This window comes from Podarcis muralis, chromosome 5 (genome assembly GCF_964188315.1).
Source record: "Podarcis muralis chromosome 5, rPodMur119.hap1.1, whole genome shotgun sequence".
NCBI lineage: Eukaryota > Metazoa > Chordata > Lepidosauria > Squamata > Lacertidae > Podarcis > Podarcis muralis.
The window spans coordinates 4,211,091-4,224,676 of NC_135659.1; the positions used below are offsets into that span (position 1 = coordinate 4,211,091).

General features: G+C 43.8%; 1 protein-coding gene across 3 annotated transcripts in view; it reads right to left on the minus strand.

The window, feature by feature from the left end:
* LOC114598529 (cyclic AMP-dependent transcription factor ATF-6 alpha) overlaps positions 1–13,586 on the minus strand; it is an 80,357-nt gene that overhangs the window by 21,834 nt on the left and 44,937 nt on the right. For all 3 annotated transcript variants that reach the window (XM_077928191.1, XM_077928190.1, XM_077928192.1), the window contains one exon: positions 6,827–6,911. In XM_077928191.1, coding sequence (XP_077784317.1) covers positions 6,827–6,911 — 85 coding nt within the window. The remainder of the gene's footprint in view (positions 1–6,826; positions 6,912–13,586) is intronic.

Genomic DNA, 13,586 nt, shown 5'->3' on the forward strand with positions numbered 1-13,586 from the left:
TCCTTCGCCGCAGTCCCAGAGTGACTGACAACCGACAGTGAATGGCAAGATCCCAGACTCCTCAACATTCTGGAACATGGTACATCGACTTCCATCAAAGCATGTTAAATAGCTTTCAACTAAGGACCAAATCATTTCAACTATCAAGACATGCCCTCTCTCTTCATCTTCCTGTGTGAAGAGACCACATTACATTTTTGGGTTAGATAACAAATACTTCAAAGGAATAAACAAATGTGGCAAACAGTTATTTTAAAATGGGTGCGTTGTATCAAAGCACTCAGGACACTTGCTGTAGCTCCTTGTCAAGAGTACACACGCTGCAAAATGACCAAATTGTGACTGGCCTTGGTAGTCAGCCGAATTCCTTGTTTCTCACCAATGCTGCTCCTCTCGCCCCAGAGGTTTTATTGTGATGCCACACTGCAAGTTAGGGTGCTTCCACGGCCCAGTGTGACTGCGGGAGAGGCCCCTTGCCTTCCTCTGAGCTAAGAGGAGAGGGATCATCCGTTTTTCTTTGTGTCTAGAAACTGCTTGGAAAGCAGTGAGATGTCTCACTGCTTTCCAAGGCTCTCTGGGGCTCAGTGCAAGGTCTAAGAGTTCTGCTCTTCTTCAAGCTCAAGGAATCTCAGCAGAACATAAAGATGCTCCTGCCAGTGGCCTCTGAGTGGATGGCAAGCTCCAGTTTCTTGCTGTGTACAATAATCTTTAGCAGCTGACCCTGGCTGGATGACTGCAATGAAGAGTGGCTTTTCATTTAGTTGCAAGTGATGGAATCATGCATAAGCAGATATGTGGAGAGTTGGGTAAAGGGCAGAGAAGGAACCCCACCCTCATAGTGCAAAAAGTACAGGGACAAGAAAGTGCTGTTTGGATGGAGTCAGGGATGCCGGGGCTTTAAAACTACGAACTACTTTTTACACGTTTGTAGAATTGTTGTTTTCACTTGTGGTTACTCTCTTTCGGAATTTGCTTTAAATATGGAAGCAGCCTATAAACACCCCGCCTCCACATATAAAGGGGAGAAATGCAGAGAAGCTATTTCTTGTGCTGCTCACTTCTAAGGATCCCTTTGGCCTCCTTGTCACTCTGCATGCTTCCTATTTACATGTACCATTCAGTCTACTGTTACATCCAATGATGTTCTGTGACTCAGTAGCTTATTGCGCTAAATTATTCCATATGCTAAACATTGTACTGATCTGCAAAGACCCACTCCAGCACAAAACGTTTACCATTATATAACTTCCTACATTTGGAGGAGGCCCTTCCTTCCTTTTAATGTAGGGTATGGCCCACATTTATATTGATTCTTCTGAATATGTCTTATTAAATTGTTACCACTCATTCCAGGAGCCTGGCCACCAGTGTTCCCTCTGCCCAAAGCATGTTTTACATTTTTCTTCTTCTTACACACCATTTACTTTTAATGATGCACGAGAGTAAAAGTGTTATGGACAAGATGGCCCATCTCTGCTTTTGGACTCTATGGATTCTAACAGAATGCTGCCTTTAAATATCTTCCAAAAGTGCATTTTAAAGTCTGAAAGCACACTCATATTGTTTCCAAGTGTTATGGCTTGATATTTAAAATTAGAAGAGACATTTGGATTTCTTTGGTGAAATACAGACTTCCACCAGAGCTTACTATGGTTGCCTTGTGGAAGGTCAGCTCGGCCACTTGATCTTGTAAGGGCAGATCACTGCCTCCACTTACCATAAAAGGCACCTTATAAATCAATCAATCAAACAAACTAAATAAATAAATAAATAAATGTCAGTCTAGCTATAACAGCCTTAGCTGTTGGGCTGCCATGGCCTTGCAAGTATATCTCATAACCAAGAGATGGAAAAATTGATTCACATTTGGTTTTGTATGCACAAGTATCAGTATGAGTTGAACTGGAAAAATAAAAACAAGTCCATGTTCAGAGCATATCCTGGAACAGTGAACAGGGCACAGCCTTCTTTACAATCTGACCATTCTGGTGGGGAGGTGGCAGAATCAGCTGACTTTGAGTTGGACAGGGCTTCTAAGGTAGCGTTCTTGGAAACACTATTTTTCCCACGTACAAGACTGATGGGATAAGGCAGAGTTGAGGGATCTTCGTGCATAGGAAGCATTCAGATTTGTAAGGCATTGGGGAACATTTTGAGACACACTGAGACTATATAGGCTCCAACTTCATTTGAATCCCAGCAGGACAAGACTTTTATTGCTTATTATCAACGAAAGACTGCAGAAAATCTTTCCCGAACTGACTTCTAAGGGAAAGTTGACAGAACCTCAGATACAGAAAGGGGGCCCCCAAAAGTCTGAGAGGATGTCAATACCCCACCCCACCCCCACCCATCTTCCACCCCTCTCCCCCTTTTCTTCCTAATGTCTCAACAAATGAAACTGATTTGTAATAATGTTACATGGAAAAAATACAAGAGAGAGACATTACACATACTTCTGTAAATCAAGAAAATCTTTAATATAAATACAAAAAAAAAAAAAAGGTTAATGGGCAGAGATCCTATTATTATACCGCCCTATAGCTGGAGGTCTCCAGGCACTTCACAGAATAAAATCAAAATATAAAACCATAATTTATGGAACTTGCTGCCAAGAGTCTTAGTAGAGCACAAGCTTAACATGAGTCAATGGTGTGATGCAGCAGCAAAAAAGCTAATGCTATTCTAGGCTGCATCAACAGCAGTATGGTATTCAGATCAAGGGAAGTAATAGCACCACTGTATTCTCCCTTGATCAGACCACACCTGGAATACTGGGCACCACAGTTTAAGAAGGATACTGACAAGCTGGAATGTGTGCAGAGGAGGCTAATCAAGATGATCAAGGGTCCAGAAAACCAAGCCTTATGAGGAATGGTTGAGGGAGATGCGGATGAGACTGGAAAAGAGGACATTGAAAGGAAATATGATAGCCATCTTCAAATATCTGAAGGACTGTCACATGGAAGATGGAACAAACTTGTTTTCGCCTGTTCTGTAGGGTAGGGCCCAAACCAATGGCTTCAAGTTACAAGAAAGGAGATTCTAACTAAGCATCAGGAAGAACTTTCTGACAGTAAGAGCTGGTCGAGAGAGGAACTGTCTCCCTTGGGAGGTTGTGGACTCTCCTTCCTTGGAGGTTTTCAAGCAGAGGTTGGATGGCCATCTGTCATGGATGCTTTTGCTGAGATTCCTGCATTACAGGGGGTTGGACTAGATGACCCTCGAGTCTCTTCCAACGCTACAGTTCTATGATTATAAGTTGTGGTGAGGGTCATAGGTAGAGAGAGGTTTAAAATGGGATTCTGCAAATTTATGGAAGGAAAGTCTACCAATGGTAACTAAATGGAACTGCACTTCTTAAAGACAACTGCTGGTGATAAATGGGGATGGGGAGGAGAGGCTTATTCTTCATTCTGTTGTCTTCCTGCTCTTAACAGAAAGAGGCTCGGCTGGAGAAACATGTGGAGATGTGACAGGCAGCCTCTTCTGTGGGCTCAAAGTCTAATTTATTTAGATTAAACCAAATCTTTCAATGAAAGCTAATTTACTTTTCATGATGCACAGCTGGGCAGCCTTTTCTGTGGGTGGGTATTTTAGGTTCATAGTCTAATCTGTTTTATTTAAATTAGGTTCAGTTTATGGTGCACAGTTTGGCAGTTATTTCACGACATGCTGCTACACTAAGCCTGATAATAAATCAGTGGGGAAACTTACTGTGGCTTTGAAAGTATTTCAAGAAGCAGCTACATCCTTCCTATGGTATAGAAAGCCTCTAAAAGACATGGCCCCTGCTCCTTCCCTTATAAAACCACTACCCAAGGTATTTGACAGCATAATCTAACCAACTCATTTTTTACAGTGAGTTGCTGGAGCCTAGAACCAGCAGCTGGAAAAAGCTAAATGATTTGGGATAAAAGCGTTGATAGAAATGTAACATCTGCAACTGCACAAACAGCTGTTGAACAGAACTGAAATAGCTTTTCACGTTCCTTGGTACAAAGGAAAAAAATGCCCAGCTTTGGCCAAGGGAGGGGGAGGATGGAAATAAATAAGATTTCTCTGTCTACTCACAATCATGGTGAAGAACTACTGCAGGCTTGATTCAGAAGATTTAGCTAGCCTAGCACAAAAAAGGCTTCCTATGTATATAAAATTCCCAGAGCTGGCTGTAATGGGCAAGAGAATTATGAGGAGGTTGCATTGTTATTGAGCTTCATGGAGAGAGGAACACGGGTCCCTGGGCTGTGGGTAAGGATATCTAACCAGGAACATCTAACTAAGCCTTACTATCTAACTATGGGACATCTAGCCAGGCCCTACTGTCCACTTCTGCGATCAAAACACCTGTTCCAAGTATCTACATCAGCCTCTGGAAGCTCAAGGTCCAAATCTTACTGCCTCAGGTAAATCATCTTCCTCTCCACCCCCAACTGCCAACCCAAAGGCTTTTATTTAAAGTGTTATTTAAAGGGATGTGTGGAAGGGTTGCTATTGTTATGGCAGCAAATTTGCTACCAATTGGGAAGGTGGTGGCTAATCTACAAGCCTCTCACACCCTCAATGTGACTCTCCTTTAAAACAACAACAACCAACAACTACCACTAGTTGCTGTCCAGGCTACAATGACCTACAGGGGGAGGAAAGAAAAAGGGAGACAACCCTTTGCACAAAAGTGGCAGAAGCTCCCACTTCATCTTCACACCAAGAGGTATTCTTATTCCATAACTGGAATGAGGCAAAGATGCATGCAGAATTTTTTCATTCATCTGAGAGATGAAATCAATTATCCCTAGCTACTTTATTAAACAGATTGACTAATATTCACCCTTGTGAACTGATGTCTTTTGTTTTCTCAGTGCTTGACTCCCTCACCGCACCCAATACCCTTTCTTGTCCCAGTAAATACACTTGAAGACTTTAAAGATCAGACAACATAGCTGCACGATCCCTCTTCCTTCCCAAATCTTTGTTTCTTACATGCTACAACAATTCTTTTCACGTTCTTTAGAAACACTCTTTGCTCCCCTTTGCAATCAAAGGCAGTTTTCAAAAGAAGCTGTAAGATTTCCATATCAGAATTCAGCCTGCAAGCGATAAACCACATGCTTGCAGGTGTTAAAATTCAGAGCTTTACTAAGAAATGGCTCCCACTGCATAGGTGTTGGAAACATTCTGCATGCAAATGAATATCAAAACCAAAGTATTATCCATTTTATAACTGTTTCCCTTTCTACAGTGTGGTTAGATTGTTGCCCTTACGTTGCCATAAAGTTTAGGAAAATATAACTGTTAGGATGCAGACTGATTCATTCCTTTGGCAGAAATTCTTCCTGGTCAGAAAACAATTTTAGTCCCATTGTGGTTCCCCATCATTACATACACAGCGCAACAGGACAACGACCTATCCCCTCCAACAGCATACGAATCCATATGGCTAACCTGACCCAACAACCTAGCCTGCCTTCCTCACACAAATGAGACACACTGCAATCAACTAAACACAACCCACCAAGCTTGGGAACCCCTAACATTTCACAATACCAATAAAAACAAATAAATACACAAACAAAAGGGACGCAGATGGCGCTGTGGTCTAACCCACTGAACCGAGGGCTTGCCGATCTGAAGGTCGGCGGTTCGAATCCCCATGATGGGGTGAGCTCCCGTTGCTCGATCCCTGCTCCTGCCAACTTAGCAGTTTGAAAACAAGTCAAAGTGCAAGTAGATAAATAGGTACCACTCCGGCGGGAAGGTAAACGGAGTTTCCGTGTGCTGATCTGGTTTGCCAGAAGCGGCTTAGTCATGCTGGCCACATGACCCAGAAGCTGTACGCCGGCTCCCTCGGCCAGTAAAGCGAGATGAGCGCTGCAACCCCAGAGTCGGCCGCGACTGGACCTAATGATCAGGGGTCCCTTTACCTTACACAAACAAAGGACCTACCCACGTGATGCTGACACAACCCCCCCTCCTTTCCCCCAACTGCAAGATGTCTATAACAAAAACGTCTCTCACTAAACGTAAACAAACTGAATTAAAAGTGGAGTCAACAGATATACCGTTCCCTGTTTTTCTGTTTACTTTGTAACACAACCACCTCCCCAAATGATCAGCTTAAAAGAAACATTTAGCCTCTATTCATTATTTATATATATAAAAACTTAATCACTGGGTCTCTGTAATAAAATAGCCAGAATGGTGTCCAAGGACAATTAAACAATAGAAAAGAACAAACAACAACAATAACAAACAGTAGCATCCAGGCTAGCAGACTAGCACTACCCAATAAAAACTCCTGAGATAACAAATATGTGCATGCTGGTTTGCCTTTATATTTTATGTACTGTTGCATGCAATGGCGTGCCAGGAAGAAAGTTAAGCAGAAGCCTCCCCCCTGCTGCCCCCTCCCCACCTTGACATGCTAAATTTGGAAGTAAAGGTGTGGGTGTTTTTCTAAAATATTCTAACACTCAGTTCCTCACCCTTGCCTCTTGAAGTGCTCTAGTCCAGGACAGGCATCCCCAACCTTTGGCCCTCCAGATGTTTCGGACCAATTCCCATCATCCCTGACCACTGGTCCTATTAGCTAGGGATCGTGGGTGTTGTAGGCCAAAACATCTGGAGGGCCGCAGGTTGGGGATGCCTGGTCCAGGAAAAGCATTTCATTCTGCTGGCCCTTATTCAAGAATACAAAAGTTATCACGACACCATCATTATAAATAAACACTTCCAAGCTTTGTTCATCATGACTTACATTTCCATAAGCAATATAGTCAACTGGACTTTTGTAAAATAACTTCTCCAACAGGTTAAACATAACACTCACCACTGATGTTTATTGCTGGCAATACTATTGACATCTTTGGTCGTCTGGTCTTATTATGGGTGGTAGCAGGCAACAACAGGTGATCCTGAAAAATATTTAAAAATGCATTAAGTTGCTAAGTATGTATTATGTTGCACTGGGAAAACTGAGCACGTGAAGACTGTGCATTCAGAGTCTTCATAACAAATCAAATCTGAGTTAAAGCAAGGCTAAGGATGTTCATAGCCAAGGAGCTTCTGAAACACCACTAATTCACCATACAGTCCAGAGATAGAAAACTGCATTTTCAAGAGTTAGGATCAGTAATAAATCACAAGACAACCCAACCTAGGAATTCTACTCAGAATGCCCAGTGGTTTGCTTGCGCCAACAAGAAGCAGTGGACTGCTTTGGATTAAGATGGGATGGGCACACTGAGTGTTTTTTAATCAAACCTGGTATTAAGAGTGTCACGACTCCCCTAAGATGCCTTTTTTGTTATGGCAGATGTTGGAGTCTGCTTCAGAGATCTTACAGTTTAAAGAATAGCTATGGCAAACAACTTAAGATTCTTACCCACCACTACAAAAACTTTTGGCAGTGGCAACGGCCCTGTTTTTGGATGCTGTTCAATGAAGACAGGAGCAAAATGATCAAAACTGGCTTCTCTAATGGCAGAGAAGCTTGAAACTTAAGAGCTATCTGGCTTTCTTGGGGCAGCTGAAAAATAAATTTAGAGGCAAGAAGAGCCATCTGAACACGGTATAAGTAAAAAAAAATGCTGGCTAGATAAAGCCACATTATAAACCAAGGATCATTCAGTCTCAGAAAGCCCCGTAGTTCATTTGATAAAAACGGAGGGTACCAATCTGGAAAAAATAAGTAAATACCACCATAGGGCTTCCTGCTTAGTGGTGCTTCTTCACAAGCCAGCCACCCAATGCCCTTCCTAGCTGTAGCTGTGGTTAAGAAACTAGAGCAAGGATGTGGAAGATGGCCCTCCAGAGGCTTCCTATAATTTCTGACCACTGGCGACATTGCAGTGGTCAATGAGAATTAGGAGTCCAACAACATCCAAAAAGCCCACATTCCCTACCCCTGAAAAGAGTGTTCATTCTTTGGTTTTCCAGAGTTACTGTATAAGAAGTTTTTTCTATATACTCAGCTTGATTAAAGAAGCATATTGGGTTGAGTTTAGAATATATATAGAACATCTGGTTTAGGAGGTCACTGAATTAGGAAGATAGCCTTGAAAAAAATAAAACTGCTGGAGTCAGGGGCTAACTTTGGCAATCTCATTTTTCCAAGCTGATAGTTTTCCAGACATCATGCCAAGCACTCGGGCCTAAGACTTCTCCTTAGATTGTCATTTCATCAAAGTGTAAATTTTGGCTCCAAGCTATACTGTCGTCTGTTCTGGTGTCTAAAGTGTTGTGATTTATTCAGTCTATAGCTGACACATCACATGAAAATAGCAGATGGTGGGCTTTTAAGGTTCATATTTCAATCTCTTCCTACATCTGCTACTATTACTAATAACACATTTTGGTTATTTATATCTCAAGTGTTAAAATTGCCAATGAATAGCTTGGGGTTTTTTCTTCCTTGTTTTGGCAGCAACTGAGCACAGGGGTTTAATTACAGACTGATCTAATGAAATGGACCCTAGTTCACAAAAGTGTATGTCATAATAAAATCTTTAAAGGTTCCACAATATCTTCTGCTGTTTTTGTGCTGGAAGGATACTCATTTAGTAGATTTTTTTTCATTTTAAGATTATGTACATAGCAGGGTAAAAAGTAATTTCTTCCAAATCCCCCCCTCAAATTTCACTTACTGAATGGACTTTGCAAAAGGAGTTCAGTAAAACTGCAGCAGGTTACAGGGGGGCAAAGTAATTTGTTTCATATCCAAATTTATTGCTTAGTGGAAAGTGTTGCTTTGGAATGGTAACTGAGCCCTGCTGAATTTGGAGAATTTGCAGCAAGTATAAAATTAGTACATGTTCTACCTGTAATCTTCCTTTTCTTCTACCCAGCTGTTTTGGACTGTTTAGTATCTACCTAGATATAGGTAGAAATCAAACATATAAGCTGAAATGGAACAGTGGAGCAATCTAGTACTGTGCTTGTGGTACATAAAAGTCTTGCCATAAACGGTGCATGCTTAAGCATGGGAGGAGGAAGGGAAAGAGAACATCTTAAGGTTGGAAGAGAGAAGAGGTGGTGGTGGCGGCACATTACATGACAAATGGAAGGCAAACATGGTGTGGCATGGGAAGTAGGAGAAAGTGACCTGAAACACAGAGACAATCTTGCATGGTGCTGTGGAATGTGTGAAGCGCATTTCGTCTCCTCCCTTGCAAGTTATCCCATCCTCATGTCTTTGACTGAGCTGAGGGCCTTCTAAGTGAGGCCCTCTCAGAAACATAAACTTTTCCCTGCAGCTCACTTTGGGTAGGAACACATGAACTACTGCAAAGGGTCACGCATGCCAAATTAAAACACTTCCTTAAGCTTTGCTTTCTGGCCCTTTCATTAAATCTTAATTTTCTTCTTGACTGTGGACATTTTTTTGGCTCCCTGTTCTCTCCATGCAATACCGCTATACAGAATCTAGATGCCACAGCAATGGTAAATCACCCTCTACTGTCATCCCATGGGTTGATCTTTTATAATCGCTGCAGAATGCCCCTTACATGCTTGGGTGACCACCCAAAATGCAACAACATACAAAGGGAAAGCACATTGATCTGATGATGCTAGAAATGGAAGGCTCCATCATGTGTTTCACTGGAAACAATAGAAGAGACCAAATGTTTTCTGGAAACAAGCACCATCTGATCTGTGGCCAACTAAAGTGTTATGCTTCCTTTCATCGTCATAAGTGTCACACACTTTGAAGTTTTCTGATTAATGATTCCAGCTACCTTCAGAGATGTGAAAACTTCTTCTGGGTGCTGTTCAATTAAATATGAAACTAAATCATGTTACAGACTACTTGCAGGTGAAAAGTGACAGACCACCTCTCTCCGAGGTCACTATAAATCAGAACGCAGCAAAGCAGCTCTTGCAGCAAGATGAGGGAGACTTGACTTCTTTTTGTACAAAGGTCCAGTGATGCTGCTCTGGTAACAAAGAGTCTACAAGCATTTGTGGGCAAAATGCCTTGTCTGATGAATCAGCATCAGTAACCTCAAGAGACACTGGAGGCGCCTTAATGTAGGGCGAGATAAAGCCACTGTGGATCTGATTGGCTTTAAGCTCATCAGTTCTTAAGAGCAAACAGCAGAAAACATGTAGATTTTTTTTGAGTTTGTTCAGGAGATAGCTGTGGAATTTTGCTATTGATATATTTGTGTGATGATGGTAGCCATATGAGGGGGGAATTATTTCAAGAAGCGGGCTGGTTCCATTTGTACAAACATACAGTTCCATAGATGCTGCTCAGAAAACACTATTATAACCATCTGTTCTGGGCCTCCTGCCAGTTAATCTGGCAATTCCCTCAAGCACAGATCAGGGAATTTTCTCCAGATCTTTGCTTGGGAGACTCATCTGATCCACACTGCAATACAACCACCAGGTCACTTGAAATTATGTAAAGCAGGCTTCAAGGCACTTAGCTCTTAGAAGCCTAAAGGATCTTAGGTTGCTGTTGTTTTAATGCAAGTCACTGGCTTTAATGGGTTTCAATATATGTTTGAAAATACAGTGACAAAAAGGAAGAAAAATAGAAATGGATATATTTACTGCCCTGTACCACCCAAAGTTTCATTCTTATTTGCTATAGCAATTAGTAGAACACAAGATTTCAGCTATAGCTTGGTTATAAACAGACTCACAGTCACATAAAAAAGGCGAAAGATTTATACGATCTGAAGAGAAACCAGAGTATCACAGTCACATAAAAAGCTGGGCCAAACAGTTCCAGCTCTTAGGAAGAGCTCACTCCAAATAAAGTGTTCTTAAGCCTACCTTATACCCACAGACTTCTAAGTACAGTCATACCTCGGGTTACAGATGCTTCGGGTTGCGTGTTTTCAGGTTGCGCACCACGCCAAACCCAGAAGTAAAGGAACGGGTTACTTCCGGGTTTCGGTGCTCACGCATGCGCAGCTCTAAATCACGCTTTGTGCATGCGCAGCAGCACCATGTGTGCAGACGTGGCGCTGTGGGTTGCGAACGCTGTGGGTTGTGAACGTGCCTCCCACACGGATCACATTCGCAACCCGAGCATCCATTGTAGTCAAGGATCTGCTGCCAGTCCAAGAGAGCAGCCTATAAGGAAAGTGTGAGACAGCAATGACTATGGAACAACCTGTTATATTTTCTTTTGTGATCTGAATCTTTAGCATTCTTCGCCAAATATGTTTCTTTAAGTTCTAAATAGTGTTGGGAGGTGGTTGGAGGATGGGTGGCGGCTAACAGATTGAGGTTGGATCCCAACAATTCAGAAATATTGTTTCTAGGGCAGTGTTTCCCAACCTTTTTTGGGCAAAGGCACACTTGTTTGATGAAAAAAATCTCGAGGCACACCACCATTACAGCCCCGTGACGTCAGCGCACAGCGTCACGCCGGGAGGGACGCACGAAAGTGTAACTTTCCATTTTTTTCCCTCCCCCTTGCCGGGGAACCTCCAAGCTTTGGGGGTGGGGGGGGAGGCAGCAAAGCGAGGGACTGAGGGACTCCTCCAACGACAAGGGTTGGGGAAGAAGAGAAAGGGCTATTCCGCTCCAGTCACGGGAGGGGAATATGTACTGGCCCAACTGGTGTGCGGTCTTCGGAAAGCGGGGTGCGGGAAGGAAGCCTAGGCTCGGGGTCCACCGACCTCGGCGGAGAAAGGCAACAACCGGAGCCGATGACGAGCCGGCGCGTGCGTGCAGCGGCTGGCCTCGAGCTCGGGAAGCTGCGCGCGGCGATGTTGACGCGGGGCGCGCGAGAGCTTGGGGGCGGGGCGGGAGAGAGAGAGAAAGAGTTGGCAGCACCAGGCGCTGTTACTTATTGCGCTGCGGACGCTGCCAGCAACTGCGGTGGTTGTGCGGCGGCCGCCGCCGCAGAACGTCCTCGTCAGTCAGCTGAGCTGCCTGGCGGCGTAGGGAGCCGAGGGGCGGGGCTTCCTTTCTGAAGGAGCTGAGGGTGGGGGTCCTCCGGCACCTTCGGCGAAACGGCGCCGGCCCAGAGCGCTTCTAGGAGGCTGCCTTTGTGCGCGACGTAAAGCCCTCTTTCCCTCCCTCCAGCCCCGTGTCACATGTGGAAAAGGGGGCTGGATCCAGTGACGCAACTCGGAAAACTGTTAGGGAAGCCAGAGCAGGAAAGTGAGTGGGAGGCGGTGTCGCCGCTTTAACCCACGTTTCCTTTTTGAAAGAGAAACCAGTGTTTCCCAACCTTTTTTGGACTCGCTCGCGGCACACCAGGCAACATCTCGCGGCACACTAGTGTGCCGCGGAACACTGGTTGGGAAACACTGTTCTAGGGAACAGAGAACAGGCAGGTGTGGGGGACTCCCTGGTCCTGAATGGAGCAACTGTGCCCCTGAAGGACCAGGTGCGCAGCCTGAGTGTCATTTTGGACTCACAACTGTCCATGGAGTCACAGGTTAATTCTGTGCCCAGGGTGGCTGTCTACCAGCTCCATCTCGTATGCCAGCTGAGACCCTACTTGCCTGCGCCCTGTCTTGCCAGAGTGGGGCGTGCTCTGGTTATCTTATGCTTGGACTACTGCAATGCGCTCTACATGGGGCTACATTTGAAGGTGACTCAGAAACTACAACTAATCCAGAATGCGGCAGCTAGACTGGTGACTGGGAACAGCTGCCGAGACCACATAACACCGGTCTTGAAAGACCTACATTGGCTCCCAGTACGTTTTCGAGCACAATTGAGAAGTGTTGGTGCTGACCTTTAAAGCCCTAAACGGCCTCAGTCCAGTATACCTGAAGGAGCATCTCCACCCCCATCGTTCAGCCTGGACACCAGGGTCCAGTGCTGAGGGTCTTCTGGCGGTTCCCTTGCTGCAAGAAGCCAAGTTATAGGGAACCAGGTAGAGGGCCTTCTCAGTAGTGGCACCCGACCTGTGGAACACCCTCCCACCAGATGTCAAAGAGAAAAACAACTACCAGATTTTAGAAGACATCTGAGGGCAGACCTGTTTAGGGAAGCTTTTAATGTTTAATAGACTATTGTATTTTAATATTCTGTTGGAAGCTGCCCAGAGTGGCTGGGGAAACCCAGCCAGATGGGTGGGGTATAAATAAATTATTATTATTATTATTATTATTATTATTATTATTATTATTATTATTTAAATAAGGTAGTTCAAGTCAGAAAATTTAGAATATAAACAGCATTTCTATAAAAAGTTTCAAGATGGTCCGAAAGAGAGCAAAAGTAATCAATTTGCCTAATTTATTTTTCAGAGGCCACTCTCTATAGTGTTGATTATGGTCCAATACCTCAGCTAATCTACCCAATCTGTTTTTATAGCTTTTGCTTCTAACAGAACGAAAGAACAGCAAGATGAGCTTTTTATTTTAAGCACTCTAACAGAAACATTTGAATTCCACAGTTAATAAAATGGTGTAATGTTTCAGATGACTATTTTCTTACAGTCCCAGACAGGCTTTTATAAGGCATGACTAACCACTAGAATGTGGATCAGTCCCTAAATGCTCTGCATTGTTTCAGACTGACCACTCTAGCTTCAACCTGAAATTAGGGTTACCAGGTCTCCTGAGATTCAGACTAAGGATTAAGGGGGCCAAGCCTGAAGGCTGAAGGGT